The 17,489-nt window shown below is 41.9% G+C and overlaps 1 protein-coding gene across 10 annotated transcripts in view; it reads left to right on the top strand.

Moving 5' to 3' along the window:
• Positions 1-17,489, top strand: part of LOC127575402 (doublecortin domain-containing protein 2) — a 135,110-nt gene that overhangs the window by 41,856 nt on the left and 75,765 nt on the right. For all 10 annotated transcript variants that reach the window (XM_052025243.1, XM_052025242.1, XM_052025237.1 and 7 more), the window contains 2 exons: positions 1,359-1,490; positions 9,880-10,026. In XM_052025243.1, coding sequence (XP_051881203.1) covers positions 1,359-1,490; positions 9,880-10,026 — 279 coding nt within the window. The remainder of the gene's footprint in view (positions 1-1,358; positions 1,491-9,879; positions 10,027-17,489) is intronic.

Genomic DNA, 17,489 nt, shown 5'->3' with positions numbered 1-17,489 from the left:
TCACCAGAAAGCAGATCTCAAACCGGCAGCACGGAGACACTTTAATGAGTGTTCTTTGAAATTTCCTTGTGGATCAATTAAAATATACAAGTCAGCTAAATGAAGAATTAAACCAATCAGATCTTTCTGAAACATTCCCAGTTCTCAAGGTCTAGTTTATATCCACATCCTCCAGTTTAGCACTTGACAGAGATAAAGGACAGTACTGCAGGATAAATGTACACTCACAAGCTCTGCAGGGCCAGTCTCCCTGCCACTGGAAGTGGAAGACTGCTGTGTTCCAGTAGTGCTAATACCATAACAGGAGTGGGAATGGCTTCTGCTTAAATCCAGATTGTGAATTGGGCTGCACCTGCTGAAATTGGCAGAAGATTCACAGCAGCTGCTCACATCTGTCAGAACATTTTTCATAAAGTTGGAGGTAATTGGAAACTCACTTCATGGTTCTTATTGGAAGATTTCAACAAAAATTGATTTATGACTGTAGATTTCATTGAAAGTATTCTTACAACAATAATTTTTCTCTTTAAGTGGTGGGGATGAGGGTCTTTATGAAGTACTCTTTTGACTGTTAGTTGTTGGAATAGTTCCCACTTAACATTTGCTGTACTCTGAAGTAAGTTGATTGGATATGATACACTTTGGATAATTTCTGCAAGATATGATAAAATGCCTTGTAAATTCATGCTTTCCTTTCTTTGGAACATAAATCACCTATAATCTTGTTGTAAATAATACAATTTGTTACAGCTCAGCTGCCTTCTTGCTCTGGCTGTAATGGTGTCTGCTTAGATCTTTTGTTTATTTTGAACTTTTTGTTTCCTTTTGGTACTCTGGAGCTTCCGGACTGGAAGCTGGGAAGGGAATCATTGCAACCAGTTTCCACATCACGATATAAAAAGGAACAATAGGCAGTATATATACATTGGTCTTGACTTTTGTTGCCATTTCCTCTGACATGTACCCTTGAAGTTACCACATAGCTCTTATTTATTTTTGATTTCTCCCATTATACCTTTTTTACTGTTCTGCTTATCCTACCCAGTTTAATTATCTCCTTATAGGTCTTTTTTTTCTGTTGTCAGGTTTTTCCCATTTTCCTTTCTTTCTTATTTTATTTTCCATTACTTTATCAAATTCTGTTCATCTTCAGCATCTCTTAGAACTAAGAACTCTTAAGAATTGAAATATTTACCAACCATTCCCTTTCTTCCTCAGATACTGCCTGATTATTCACCCCTCCTCACTTGTAATGAGTTATTTTTAGGATGTAAGATTTGTCTTAAGAAATGGGGAAAAATAATTTTATGAACTAACAACAGTTTATGTCTTCTTCACCTTCCTCCATTTTCCATCAGCATCTTTACCAATGGAGACCTGCTGATACCCCCCGTGAGGTTACTTCTACCAAAACATACAGTTCAAGACTGGAATCGTGTCCTTGCCTTGATTACAGAGAAAGTCCATTTACGTACTGGAGCTGTTCAGAGGTAGACTTTTACTCTTACTAGTTAGTCAGGTAATGAAAAATGTGAGATGCCACTGTGTTTCTGTTATGGCTGGAATTTTCTGTCATTGCTGGAGATTGTTAAACAGTATCAAGAGGTAAGAAATGCAAATGCACTTGGCATGAAATTTCACACAGTTCACAAGTTACGCAGTGCAATACATGAAAGTGCAAGGAAAATAGGATTATTCGTATTGAATTGAAGGATTAGTAGTTATCCAAAATTATGTTATTATTGTAAATTAAATTATAGTTTCTATGATAACTAAAATTAAAATAACTCTCCAATCGGAAAAGTAGACAAAACTGTAACTAGGAATAACTTCTAGATACGGTTTCCAGATACAGGGAATGTACAATTTTCAAATCTGATTTTGTAAATTAGAACGGGCAAACAAAATGATTCAAGCCTGGGTTTATTTTTTCTAACGTTATTTGTCACTCCGTGAGCTGTGTAAAAAGTAAAATAGTTACGATTTTTTGAAACATGAATATCCAGGGGGGAAAAGCGAAAGGGCATTAATGAAATAAGCTAACACTGAACTTTTGGAAGATTAAAACTGAAATGTGTTGATTACTTGAACTTCTTAAAGGGCAATGCTTCCTTGTATAAAGTCTACCAACCATCATGAATAGCGAACAAATTGTGTTTGAATGAATACAAGGCTTAATGTGATTGGGTCTAATGTTGATTGACCAGCAAAGCCTTACCTGCTTTTCTATGCAGAATTCAATTTTATATCCTTTTAAGTGGGAATGATTCTGCAAAGTGTGAAGATTTCCATTGAAGAGGTGCTGGGAAGAGTGCCTGCATCAGTTTGGAGCAAGTTACCAAGGTCCATACATTGTTGAACAGGCCTTAAATATGCAAGCACGCACAAAGACCCACCTTCTATTGTCACCTGCCACTGCAGAGAGTGGAGGTGATGGAGGAAGTATGCTGCAGAGCAGATTGCTGGCGGAAGGCTGGACTAAATAAAAGACATGAGGTGGAGATGGATGGGGAGAGGAGTGTGTGATTGGGGGAGATTAAAGGAGAAAGGTATGATCAAAAGAGGGTGGGAGAATGCCCATTGCATGGATAGGTGGGGTGGGAAGGGAGAAGTATGACAAGGGATTGATGCTGGGGAGATGACCAATGTTGGTGGGTCCAGCAGCAAGAGGATCTGGTCCAGGTTGGGTGTGGGTGCAAAGAAGATGATCAGAATGTGGCGCAGAGAAGATTTGACTCGCTTATCACCTGAACTTGCCTATCCCCTGCCTGCATGTGCTCCTTCCCCTCCCCCCACCTTCTTATTCTGGCTTCTGCCCTCTCCCTTTCCAGTCCTGATGAAGAGTCTCAGACTGAAACATCGACTGTTTATTTCCCTCCATGGATGCTGCCTGACCTGCTGAGTCCCTCCAGCACTTTTTGTATATTGTTTAAGTAAAATTCCTTTGTCTGGTGCATGAATCTGTTGTGCCAAGTGATAGAATTTCTAGACTGTTATCTTTCACCGATGGTTATGAATAACATTGAAACTTATTAATTGGAATGCCACAGTAGAAATTAAATTGTCTCTTTTATCACATTGTTGCTATTAAGTAAAGCCCTTCCAACTGAGTTAAGTGCACTGCAATTAGAAGACTGAGAAAATTCCCGTGACTCTTTTCCAGCACAATCTCATTAACTATCATAGCAATTCATTTTGGCAGATTATAGGAGTTTGAAGGAAAAATGCTCATTTAAAAATTTGTTTGTTGACCTTTAATGAAATCTGTTGCGACAATTACACTGTACATTAATTCATCTATTACCAGAAGTTTATTTGGGATTGTCTTAGATTTTCAGAATCAGAATTAGAATCTGAGTCAGGTTTATTATCACTGTCTTATATGATGTGAAATTTGTTGTTTTGTGGCAGCAGTACAGTGCAAAGACAAAAAAACTATAGATTACAAAATACTTAAGTAAATAGTGCAAAAAAAAAGGAACAATGAGGTACTATTCATGGACCGTTCAGAAATCTGATGGTGGACGGGACGAAGCTGTTCCTAAAACGTTGAGTGTGGGTCTTCAGGCTCCTGTACCTCCTCCCCAATGGTAGTAATGAGAAGACGGCATGTCCCGTGCATTGGAACCTCCATACCAAACCGTGATGCAACTAGTCAGCATGCTCTCCACTGTACATCTATAGAAATTTGCAAGAGTTTTTGATGACACACCAAATCTCCTCAAACTCCTCATGAAGTAGAGCCGCTGGCATGCCTTCTTTGTGATTGCATCAATATATTGGGCCCAGGGCAGATCTTCGGAGGTGTTGACACCCAGGAACTTAAAGCTGCTCACCCTTTCCACCGCTGACCCCTCAATGAGGACTGGTGTGTATTCTCCCGACTTCCCCTTCCTGAAGTCCACAATCAATTCCTTGGTCTTACTGACGTTGAGTGAGAGGTTGTTGTTGCGACACCATTCAACCAGCTGATCTGTCTCACTCTTGTACACCTCCTCGTTGCCATCTGAGATTCTACCAACAACAATGGTGTCATCTGCAAATTTATAAATGGCATTTGACCTGTGCTTAGCCACACAGTCATGAGTGCAGAGAGAGTAGAACAGTGGGCTAAATATGCATCCTTGAGGTGCTCCTGTGTTGATTGTCAGCGAGAAGGAGATCTCATTACTGACTGTGGCATCTCGATAAGGAAGTTGAGGATCCACTTGCAAAGGGAGGTACAGAGGCCCAGGTTTTGAGCTTGGTGATTAATACTGAGGGGATGATGGTGTTGAACACTGAGTTGTAATCGATAAACAGCAGCCTGATGTATGTTTTGCTGTTGTCTAGGTGTTCCAAAGCAGAGTGGAGAACCAGTGAGATTGTGTCCTCTGTAAACCTGTTGTGGCAGTAGGCGAATTGCAGCGGGTCCAGGTCCTTGCTCAGGCAGGATTTAATTCTAGCCATGACCAACCTCTCAAAGCACTTCATCACAGTAGATGTGAGTGCTACTGGGCGGTAGTGAATCAGGCAGCTCACCCTGCTCTTTTTGTGCACTGGTACGATTGCTGCTCTTTTGAAGCAGTGGGAACCTCTGATCACAGCAGTGAGAGGTTGAAGATGTACTTGAACACTCCAGCCAGTTGGTCAGCACAAGTTTTCAGTACCTGGCCAAGTACACCGTCGGGGCCTGATGCCTTGCAAGGGTTCGCCCTCTTGAGGGATATTCTGATATCGGTCTCCGTGACGGAGATCACAGGGTCGCCGGATGCTGTGGGGATTTGCACATGTGTAATGTTATTCTCAATTTCGAAGCATATATAAAAGGCGTTGAGCTCATCGGGGAGTGAAGCATCACTGCAATTTATGCTATTAGGTTTCACCTTATAGGAAGTAATAGCATGCAAACCCTGCCACAGCTGTTGTGCATCCGACTGTGTCTCGAACTTCACACGGAATTGCCTTTTCCTCTCACGATGGTCGTACCTGGACTTCTTGTAGGATTCTGGATCATCGGTCTTGAACGCCATGGATCTAGCTCTCAGCAGCCTGTGAATCTCCTTCTTCATCCAGGGCTTCTGGTTTGGGAAAACTCGTTATGTTTTCGAAGGCACACACTCATCCATGTAGGTCTTGATGAAGTCAGTGACAGCTGTGACATATTCATTCAGGTCCAAAGATGAATCCCCGAATATGGTCCAGTCCACCAATTCAAAGCTGTCACACATTGGTTCAGACACCCTATTTCAGTGGGATGCCCTGAATTCTTTCTGTATATAAATGTGATAGAATCACTGAACTGTACATCTTGGAAACAGGCTTTGGAGCCCATCATATGAGTGTCACTCCAAAAAGGACCCATACAATTGTTCTTGTTCCCTTTCCTTTCCCCATAGCTTTTTCTGAAGTACAAATGTCTGTGTCATATGATGGGAGTATTCCCATCTCCAATCTCACGGTGATTCTAAATCCATGGAGCTTCATTCTAGCAGTCTATTGTTGTACGTGTTCATGCTCATTAACTTCCATTCCAAAATTTAAGTAGTAATAGCAGATTTCTTATTACATTCATAATTTGACAGACTTAATTAGAATCTCATACCAGTTTTAGCATCTAAGCCAGATGTGGGAGCATAGCTTACATCCAAGAAGTTTGATGTGCTCTATGAATGGCCAATTAAGTTGTCTATCACGAAAGGTTTTTAGGGTAGAAATGTGCCTTTGAATCACTGGTGCTGGAGGATCATTTGCCTGTTTCCTCCTATACAGTTCAATGAAATTAAAGGCGCTGAGTATCTGGAGAGGAGAACATTGTTTCTCTCCGTGTGGATACTACCTAAACTACTGACTATTTCCAGCATTTTCTGTTTTATTTCCACCTTGAGGCATTTTCATCACCATTCCAAACATGTATGACTTAAAAATGTATGTACAAGGATAATAAAAAAAACACAGAAAATGTTGTAAAAGCAAGTCAATGGAGAGAGAAACATATTTAATGTTTCAGGTCAATGGCCTTTCCACAGAGCTAGGATAGTATTGTTTGTACTTGGTAGTTTTTCTGATTTACCGCTGTTTCTAGCAACTTGAACAGAAAATGCATGCAGTAAGGGAATTGTGGTTCACCTGAGGGACGTGCAGACTGACACTGGTATGTTCTGGGTTTTGAAGTGCAAATGTCTGACCAACAAATTGAGGTTCTCAGCCAACCCCGAGGTGAAAATACATTTGAGAAGATTTCAGGCACATAAAGGATATCTCTGTGAATAGGTTTCCTGATTCTGTTGGGAATTATCTAACATTACATGTGCTTATTACGTTAGAAATTGGACTTTGAACACTATGTCCTCAGGGTACTGAGAAACCAGGATGGTGGCTGTTAGCACTTTAAAGCGATATTTTGCACAATTTTACTGATTGTTATTCTTCTGCCTATTCATCATTTATTGATAGCTTTATTCTGCTGGTTTTCCTGATGTTGAATTTACTACCTATTTCTGGCTTGTTCCAATCATAGAAATATTAGCAGCATCTCACTATTTTAATTAATGTTTAGATGGTTTTTTTTGTCTAATACACTCGAAACATTCAGAATTTCAATTGTGCCGTTCTTCAAGTGGTGGGTACTTTCCTATTCTTTACACTGGGTTTTAATTATATAGTTTTTCAAATCTGGCAGCAAAGTCTAAAACCTCCACATCCTAAAGAAATATTTAGAAATTGTAGAACTGGATAAATAAATCACCGACATTTGCATTACCATATAGTTAAAGTGTGTGGCATTAAATTAGTTATTAGAATCAACCATATTTAGAGTACTTTCTCTTTATGTGTTCTGTGAAGATTGATCTTGGGGAAGTGGGGAGCTGGGCTGCTGGGTGGTGAGTGTGGAAAGGGGTGGGAAATGGGATGCTAAGCAGAGGCTGTTTGTCAGTCAGGAATGGTGCCAGTTGAGTTGGGCATTCAGGATGTTGGGAGTCAGTAGTGCAGGGTTACGTTTGGATGTTAGTGTTAATCATGATGCAATCGGCAGTTGATAGGAGAAGTTGCAGGGAGGTGGGTGGGAGAGGGTGCCAGGGGTGGGATTTGGGTGCCAGAGGTGGTCAGGTTGGTTTAGATGTTTGAATGGGTTAGGGATCAGAGTGGGGCCAGGAGTTGGGTTGGTGTGCAACGGGGTTTGCTATAGTAGTGAGTGGAATGGGCAGCCTGTGGTAGAGCCAGGCAAGTAAATCCCTTAAAGGGGACCTAACTAAGTTTGGTTGCCAGCATCAGACTGAGAACTGCTTTGCGTGTTTCCCTTTAAATTGCACAGAGCCACTCATCACAGGGGCTTTGGTAAAGGAAGTGTAAAATAAAAAGAACAATATTAAGAGGTATTGCTTCAAGAGAATTAAAATAGCACTGAAAATTACAGATGGGACACCCAGATGTTCGTAGCTCATGGTTGGACCCCACTGCATGTACCCAGGGTATTTTGGACATTGCACATCGGATACATGCAACTTCTTGACTTGTGCAATTAGTCACTGCTTTTCATCAAAGTTCTTTTCTTCAGAGGAATTTGATTGTGGAACACTTAGAGACACTATTATGCAATCCAGTTCCCTGACACGATTGCACAATACAGATTCACCGTCACCAATGAGGTTAAAGTCATAATGTGTAAAACCAATGACAGATATGTCTACATATGTCAGAAACACAAGAGACTGGCAGATGCTGGAATCTGGAACAAACAATAAACTGCAGGAAGAACTCAGCAAGTCAAGTAGCATCTATGGAGGCAAAGGGATGGTTGACATTTTGGGTTGAGACCCTGCGTCAGGACTGAAAGTGTAGAGGGAAGATAGCCAGTGTAAAGAGGTGAGAGGGAGGGGTGAGACAGGGGCTGGTAGGTGATAGGTGGAAGCAGGTGAGGTGGGGGATGGTAATGACAAAAGGAGCCAGGTGGGGAGGGGCAGAGGGAGGGGGAAGGGAGGAGCCTTGATGCAGAGGCTGGTGGGTGATAGGTGGAAACAGATAAGGCAGGGATAATGGACAGATGGAACCAGATGGGGAGGGAATAGTAAGGTATCCCTATGTAAGTTTACAAAACATCCACCCTTTAAAGAAAATTAACAACTTCATGATAAAAGCATAAAAGGAATTTCATATCAGTGTGTTAATGAATTTGCTATTAATATTACACAGCATTAATTCAAATCCATAATTTGTGAAAAGGCTTAATAAGTACCTGATTTGGCTTATGATCTAAAGCACTTTCCTCAAGGGCACATTTTGGCTTACTCAATGAATAGTTTTAACTATTTAGAGTGCAACAGAATAAATGCCATTGTTTGATGGTGAATAAAGTTTTCTCTGAGTTCCTGTTTATGATGAAATGGTTCATTAATGCAAACTGGTACCTGTGCATCGTGAAGTAGAAAAAAAATGCTGCAAGCTTGCTTTATTTTCCACAAATGTTGGCTGATTGACAGCATTTCCAGCAATATTCTGTTTCTAGCTCATGTTTCCAGTGTCTACAGTACTTTCCTCCCTTTGTTTCCTCGTGTTGTGAGGTCATTTTATCAAACTGCAACATATGGAATAGTGAGCAAGTGAGTTCCAAAGAAGCAGAAATGGGAATGTTATACTTCCCATGCCACTTGCCTTTTCTGAACTTTCTGCTGTTTAGAGGAGACAGCCACTCAGTTTTCTGGATAAACTGAATTAGCATAATGCATTGGCTCGGATGAATAATCTTACAATTCAGCAGCAGAGCAAGGCTGGGAGTAAGGCTCAGTATCTAGAGACTGTCCAAGATTGAGTGTGCTTGGGAATACATTTTTTCATATTTGCTAATCTTGTTTTATAGGGAAATCATTTTAATTTTTCAATGTACTGTATCATGGAGTTTGGCAATAAAATGTTACCCACTCCCAATGGAGTGTGCCTGACAAATTCCTTACATGAGCTTTGCCCCTTTTGGGACATCCCATATGTTTTTGGAGAACATAACACAGAAATGAGAAATACACAGCAGGTTAATTAGCACCTGAAACATTGAGGCAAGTAAATATTTTCATTTAAATCTTTCCTCATAGACTACCAAAGGAGTTGGCGACAGGCCCCATATGATATTTTAATCTGTCTAGTTCATCTTAAAGTGCTTATTACTTTCTGTGCATTTTTCTTTGGTGTTTTCTATCTTTATTTCACTTTCTGATGAATATTGTCTCCTTTTACACTGAAACTGCCCAAGTACATTTCACATGGGACCTTAACAATCCATTGGTATCTCCAAAGGGAAAAAGTAAAACAGTATTGGAAGTAGTAAAGGAAGGGTGCTGTTCATTGCACAATACTAAGAGGTGTTATTTCATCAAGAGAATCAACCTCTCCCTGTCCAAAACCCCTGGGGATGTTCAATTTCTAGCACAAAAGAGAGGGCCCAGGACTCAGGAAATGAGTTTAATCCTCCTTTATAATAAAAGAAATACTGGAACCACTCAGCAGGTCAGTCAGCATCTGTTAAAAGAGAAACAAGGTTAATGTTTCAGGTCCAAGACCCTATATCAGAACAGTGTGTCCAGAGCCTACTTTATACTGTCCTTGGACTTCTGAGGTTTGTCTAGATTTGAGTGGGTAATTGGATTCCTTCTGGATCTACTCTGTCAGATGTTTGATCTTAATAATAGGTACTTATGTGGAGATGTTCGAACTGGACCTTGACAAAATATCATAAAGGGTTTGCAGTTGAAGATTAGGAAACTGGCAGAAAATCTCTGCCAAAACTTACCTTTTAAATTCTTCCTCACCTCAACTTAATCACTTCCATCAAAAGTCAGTCACTCAGAAATAACACATGGATTTTAAAAAAAGACATTAAAATGTTCCTTTTTGTTTGTAAATACACAGACTCTGTACACTAGATGGAAGACCCTTGCTCGGTGCAGCTGAATTAGACAACAACCAGTACTACGTGGCCGTTGGATCAGAGAAATTCAAGAAGCTGCCCTATTATCAAGTCCTGTCAAAGAAAATTACAGTACGAGAGACACCAGGGTGAGTTCTAAACACTGCACTGTTAGTTCCACAATGTCTGAGCTTATAACTGTGTGCTTAAAATTTTGCTAAGTCAGTAGTGTGTTATTAAATGCATAAATTATACTGTTCAGTGCAAAATTAAGTGCCACTTGTAAGGAGTTTTGAGATTCTTCAGGAGCGGATATTGTTTTTTATTTTTTTAAAAGTAACTGCCAAATTTTCAGGAGCAAAGCTGTTCCCTGGAACTGCAGACTATGCATGCATGCAAAAGAATATTTTATCTTTTAATTATTTACTGCAGGCAATATATCAAACTCTCTGTGTAATGAAATAGTGATACTGTTGTCAGTAATGTTTTGGCAGCACTGTATTCCTCTGGTATGAAGGCAGGAGTAAGATGTGAATAGTGTGGGGTGCATTCACAACATGGGACTTCTTTACACTTATTTTGCCTGCTGTTTATGGGGTGCTAACAACAGCAAAATAGGACTGGCAGCTACACTGCCCATCAATCCAGGCAGCATCTGCCTACATTACTGTTTTCTGCAGAAGTGCCTTTTACTATATAAATTAGGATTTCATGATTAAGCAGGACATAAATTAAGCTTAGGTTGCTACAGGTTGAAGTCTGCAATGTTCAAGGTCCTATCCAAGGACAGCAGAACCAAAGGAACCCAGCAAATACAAGGTTGAAACTTATTGTTGTTAAGCCAGGAAGAGAGCAACAATATTCCTCTGTGAAAATAATATGGATTGACATTGCCTTGGATCCCCCTCAACTTTCTGTTCACTAGTTCTGTGATCACTATGGTTCCATCCTCTCTTGACCTGGACCGTGTAGTGACTGGGGCAGTTTGAAATGAAAAGGCTTGATCCAGTGAGTTATATCAAGATGCCCATTTATTGTCAGCAGTGTACTCAATGAGTTTGGACCCTCTGCATTTTGAGGGTGGACAGCTGCCTGCTCAGTTAGTTAAAGGCCAAGATCAACCCCTATCTTATAAATGTACCAGATTCAATCTGCATTTACTTAGCTGAGGTAAACTTTGCTGCTTTATCTGAACATAAACATGCCCTTTGCTTCTGATGTGGAAGAAAATGATTGACTACAATTTTGCAATCAATGGCGATTGTAAGTATGAACTTACAAAACTCCAACAGCACATTGTAAAAAGTGAAAATTTTGAGGATATTCAGCTCTTGTCCTCCATGGTGGCTGAGTTTGCAGGTTTGGGAGGTGCTGCCAGAATAGCTTGGTCAAGAAACTGTAGTACATTTTGTAGATGGCAGTCAATGGGGATGTTCTCTAATGATTACACAATGTTCATTCCCTCATGCACCAGTGTGGAGAGAATGAATGTTTAGGATGGTGGATGCGGTACCAGTCAAGTGAGCTGCTTTGTCCTGGATGGTGCCAAGCTGCTTGTGTCAGAGTTGCACTCATCCAGGCCAGAGGAACATCATGCTCCATTCTTGTGCTTGTTGATGTGATAACGTTTGGGCTGTCAGAAGGTGAGTCACTTTCTCCAGGATCCCCATCCTCTGAACCACCCTGTAGAAGCAATATTAATGAGTCAGGTCTAGTGGAGTTTCTGGTCAATGGTGACCCGCAAGGAGCAGAAGTAGGCCATTCGGCCCATCGAGTCTGCTCTGCTACCTCACCATGAACTAAACTATTCCCATCTAGCCCCAGTTTCCGGACTTTTCCCCATATCCCTTGATACCTTGACTAATTAGATACCTATCAATCTCCTCCTTAAACACCCTCAATGATTGGGCCTCCACAGCTGTATGTGGCAATGAATTCCACAAATCCACGACCCTCTGGCTAAAGAAATTTCTTCTCATTTCTGTTCTAAGTGGGTACCCTCCAGTTCTAAGACTGTGCCCTCTAGTCCTGGACTCACCCACCAAGAGAAACAACTTAGCCAAGGACTCTGTCCAGTCCTTTCAACATTTAAAATGTTTCTATGAGGTTCCCTCTCATTCTTCTGTACTCCAATGAGTACAGTCCAAGAGCTGACAATCGCTCATCCTATGTAGGCCCTTTCATTCTGGGAATCATCCTCGTAAATCTTCTCTGAACCCTCTCCAACATCAGTACATCCTTCCTAAGATAAGGGGCCCAAAACTGCATACAGTATTCCAAATGAGGTCTCACCAGTGACCCATAGGGCCTCATCAACACATCCTTACTTTCATACGTTATACCTCTTGAAATGAATGCCAACATAGCATTCGCTTTTCTTACCACTGATCCGATCTGGTGGTTAACCTTTAGGGTATCCTGCACGAGGACCTCTAAGTCCCTTTGCACTTCTGTACTTTGAATTTTCTCCCCTTCTAGATAATAATCTGCCTGTTTATTTCTTCTTCTAAAGTGTACAATGGCACATTTCTCAACATTGAATCTCATCTGCCATTTCTTTGCCCATGCTCCTAAACAGTCTAAGTCTCTCTGCAACCTTCCTGTTTCTTCAGAACTCCCTACTCCTCCATCTATCGTGGTATCATCTGCAAACTTAGCCACAAAACCATTTACTCCATAATTCAAATCATCGACATACAGCGTAAAAAGAAGCGGCCCCAACACCGACCCTTGCGGAACACCACTGGTAACCGACAGCTGACCAGAACAGGATCCCTTTATTTCCACCCTTTGCTTTCTGCCTATCAGCCAATGCTCTACCCGTTCTAATATCCTTCCTGTAATTCCATGGGCTCTCATCTTGTTAAGCAGACTCTTGTGCAGCACCTTGTTGAAGGCCCTTTGAAAATCCAAATACACAACATCCACAGCCTCTCCCTTATCCATCCTACTTGAGATTTCCTCAAAAAACTCTAATAGATTGGTCAGACAGGATCTTCCCTTCATGAAACCATGCTGGCTTGGACCTATCTTGTCGTGCGCCTCTAGGTATTCCATAACCTCGTCCCTGAGGATCGACTCCAATAAGTTTCCAACCACCAATGTCAGACTAATAGGTCTGTAATTTCCCTTATGCTGCCTCCCACCTTTCTTATACAGCGGAACTACATTTGAGACCTTCCAGTCCTCCAGAACCATGCCAGAGTCTATTGATGCCTGGAAAATTATCACCAATGCCTCCACAATCTCTAAAGCCACCTCCTTCAGAACCCAAGGGTGCACTTCATCCGGTCTGGGAGACTTATCTGTCCTTAGTCCATTTAGCTTCCCCAGCACCTTCTCTCTATTAATCTTGACTGAACTCAGTTCTATCCCCTGAGACCCCTGACTATCAGGTGTATTGCTGATGTCTTCCACAGTGATGACTGATGCAAAATACTCATTTAGTTCCTCTGCCATCTCGTTGTTATCCATTATAATTTCTCCTGCACATTTTCAATTGGTCCTATATCTACCCATGTCTCTCTTTTACTTTTCATATATTTAGGCCATAGAACCATGGAACCATAGAACCATACAGCACAAAACAGGCCCTTCAGCCCACCATGTTGTGCTGTCCATCAAACCACCCTCACGCTATCTAACCCTTTCCTCCCACATATCCCTCTATCTCACATTCCTTCATATGCCTATCCAACAAACTCTTGAACCTGTCCAATGTATCTGCCTCCACCACCACCCCAGGCAGTGCATTCCATGCACCTACCACTCTCTGGGTGAAAAACCTCCCCCTGACATCTCCTCTGAACCTCCCACCCATAACCTTAAAGCCATGCCCTCTTGTCTTGAGCATTGGTGCCCTGAGAAGGACAACTTCTTTTCATAATTCATCTTTTCTTTCCTAATGACTTTCTTAGTTCCTTTCTGTAAGTTTTTAAAAGTTTCCCAGTCTTCTGTTTTCCCATTAAATTTTGCTTCCTTGTATGCCCTCCCTTTTGCTTTTATTTTAGCCTTAACCTCTCTTGTTAGCCACATTTGTGCCATCTTTCCACTCATAACTTTTTTTCTTGGAATATATCTATCCCGCAATTTCCTTATTTCTTGTAGAAATTTCATCCATTTCTGCTTTGCCTTCCCTCCATCTAGCTTACATTTCCAATCAATTTGGACAGTTCCTCTCTCATGCCACTGTAATTTCCTTTGTTCCACTAAAATATTGAGACGCCTGATATCTGCTTCTCCTTTTCAAATTTGAAACTGAACTCAATCATATTCTGATCACTACTTCCTAATGGTTCCTTTACCTTTAGTTTCCTAATCACCTAAGGTTCATTACACAGCACCCAATCCGGCAGTGGTAATGCCATTGAACATCAAGAATAAGCAGTTAGATGCTGTCTTTTTGGAGATGGTCATTGCCTGACATCCTTGTGGTACTAATATTATTTGTGAGTTATCAACCCATGCTAAATGTTGTCTAGATCTTGCTGCATTCGGATATGGGCTGCTCAGTTGCTGAGGCGTTGCGAATGGAATTGACATTGTGAACATCCCCAATGATTTTAACCATTGGGGTGCTTTCCCTTGATGCCGATTGACTTCAGTTTTACAAGGGCTCCTTGACCCCACACTTGATTAAATTCTGCCTCACTGTCAAGGTTAGTCACTCTCACCTCAGCCCTGGAATTCTGCTCTTTGGCCCATGTTTAAACCATGCTATGCTGAGTTCTGGAGTGGAGTGTTCCTTGTGACACCCAAATTGGTGTATACGTTCTGCTTGATAGTACTGTTGATAACAGTATCCATTATTTTGCTGATGATTGATAGACTCATCTAGGTGGTAATTAGCTTGATTGAATTTTTTCCTGCTTGTTGTGTAGGTGCCAGCTGTATATTTGTATTGGAATAGCTTGGTCAGAGGTTTGGCTAGTCCTGGAGCCCAGGCCTTTAGTACTACAATCAGGATGATATCTGGTCCCATAGGCTTTGCCGTATCCAGTGCTCTCTAACTTAATATCCCATGGTGAATTGTATTGTCTAAAGACAAGCCTCTGTAGTGATGGAAATCTTAGGAAGAAGCCAAGATAAATCAGGCATTCAGTACTTCCAGCTGAAATGCTTCAGTCTCGTCCTTAGCAGTAACACAATGGATTCCACCAGCATTGTTCACCTCCTGGTAAATATTTAATTATCCACCACTATTCATGACCAGATGCAGCATGATATCAGAGTTTTGACTTGATCTGATGATTGTGAAATTGCTTCACCTCTTCTCGGGTGTGCTGAGTTTCTGTTCAGTCCTACATTATAGTTTCACTTGCTTGGTACCTGATTTTTAGCTTTGCCTGGTGCTGCTCGCAGCATGCCCTTCCTCACTTCTTATTGAACCAGGGTTAATCTGGCATGATAATATTGAGATTACAGATTGAGATAATTGTAGCGACTCACCGTCTGGTCAGGCGAACCGGCTCAGCAGTCGGGTCGTGCGGCGTCGGAGCGACGAGGCCCAAGATGGCGGCGGGCCTCGTCTTTCCCGAGCGATGGGGAGAACCCGCGCGTGGGAAAGACTTGATGACGTAGTACTTACGTCATTGCCGGTTGCATTGGGCGGGAACAGTCTCCCTTAAAAGGCCCGCGCAAGGCGGGAAAATAAACCAGTTCTTGTTTGACAATCCATCGACTAGCGTCTTGTTTTATTTCGCGGTAGCAACCGCTACATAATGTACATTTCTCTTGCTCAACTGGAACCATGGAACCACAAATGGTAAGTCTGAAGTTCTTTCATAGACTACTGTCTCTGGGCCATTTGGTTGATAGTATTGGACAGAAGAATATTGTGTATGTATTTGTTGGACAGATCCTTTTCTTTATAGTCACTAGGCAGATTCTTATCTGAATTTTGCGATCAATATCATAACAGTGCTTGCCACAGATCTCAAAGAAAGCAGACCATAAAAATCTACTACTTCTGTGCACGGACCTAATGTCTGCCATTGGTCACTACTCAATGTCAGTTCCAATGAATTGCTGACATCCAACAACAGTGATACTATTAATTCTCACTGAAAATAAACCAGAAACAAGAAGTGCAATTTTTTAACAAATATTTTAAATATTTCACAGAGTGCAAAATAAAGATCGGAACATGCACAGGAGATTATGGCAGACAAAGTATGATTGACAAATACTTAAAAGGGAAAAAATCCAATATGTTGTGAAATAGTTGCAATGAAATTATAATACATGCTTGATTTTTCAATATACTCTTGACTTGCCTTGCTCTGCCCTCTGTAAAGATATAACCATCCAAAAGGATATAGCCTGTGTTCTAACTTGCACCATGAGCATCCACCTACTATTCTTCCTTTGTTTGCTGACCTACTTTACCTTACAAGATAAGCAGGGCTTCAGTTTCAAAATTGTCTCTCTTGTCCTCATACGTCTGTATCTGCATACTCATAACCTTCAGAGCTTTCTGTCTTTATTCAATTCTAGCCTCTTGATCACCATCACCATTGATTCCTTCACCATCCTCTGCTCAGATGTTAAAATTACCTCTTTCAATACCATGAGCTGATTATCCAAGTGGAAATTATCTTTGGAAAATTGGTTAGGGCACTAGATGATGCAAAGCCTAAACACAAAGTCCCTGCTACAATCATTGACATTGTAGCGACTCACCGTCCGGCCAAGCGAACCGACTTGGCAGTCGGGTTGCGCAGCGTCGGAGTGACGAGGCCCAAGATGGCGGCGGGCCTCGTCTTTCCTGAGTGATGGGGAGAACCCACGCGCAGAAAAGACTTGATGACGTAGTGTTTGCGTCATCACTGGTTGCCTTGGGCGGGAACAGTCTCCCTTAAAAGGCCCGTGCAAGGCGGGAAAATAAGCCAGTTCTTGTTTGACAATCCTCCGACTAGTGTCTTGTTTTGTTTCGCGGTAGCAACCGCTACATTGGTGACCCCGACGGTCCAAATGGATTTTGGACCCGCGCAATGGACGACAACGCAGCAGCCAACGCAGTGGCCCTCCAGCTACCCGCCTTTTGGACACTTCGGCTCGGCGTCTGGTTTGACCAGGCCGAAGCGCAATTCCACCTTCGGCAGATCACCTCCGACTCCACGAAGTACTACCATGTGGTTAGCTCTCTGGACCAAGAGACAGCCGCCCAGGTCGGGGACTGTATCGCCGGTTCTGGGGGGGGTGGTGTAGTGACTCACTGTCCGGCCAAGCGAACCGGCTCGGCAGTCGGGTCGCGCGGCATCGGAGCGATGAGGCCCAAGATGGTGGCGGGCCTCGTCTTTCCTGAGCGACGGGGAGAACCCACGCGCGGGAAAGACTTGCTGATGTAGTGCTTACGTCATCACTGGTTGCCTTGGGTGGGAACAGTCTCCCTTAAAAGGCCTGCGCAAGGTGGGAAAATAAACCAGTTCTTGTTTGACAATCCTCCGACTAGCGTCTTGTTTTGTTTCGCGGTAGCAACCGCTACAACATTGTGAATTTTCTATGTTGCTGTATGAGTGAACACAGGAGCTATTTTGTGTTGAGTAAGGTGCCACAGAACCAAGATAATAAACCTTTTAATTTATACTTTGGCATAGCATGAGAACAAAAT

Source organism: Pristis pectinata, chromosome 10 (genome assembly GCF_009764475.1).
Source record: "Pristis pectinata isolate sPriPec2 chromosome 10, sPriPec2.1.pri, whole genome shotgun sequence".
NCBI classification, from domain to species: domain Eukaryota; kingdom Metazoa; phylum Chordata; class Chondrichthyes; order Rhinopristiformes; family Pristidae; genus Pristis; species Pristis pectinata.
The sequence above is the reverse complement of the archived record's forward strand: the minus strand, read 5'-3'. Positions and strand labels throughout refer to the sequence as shown.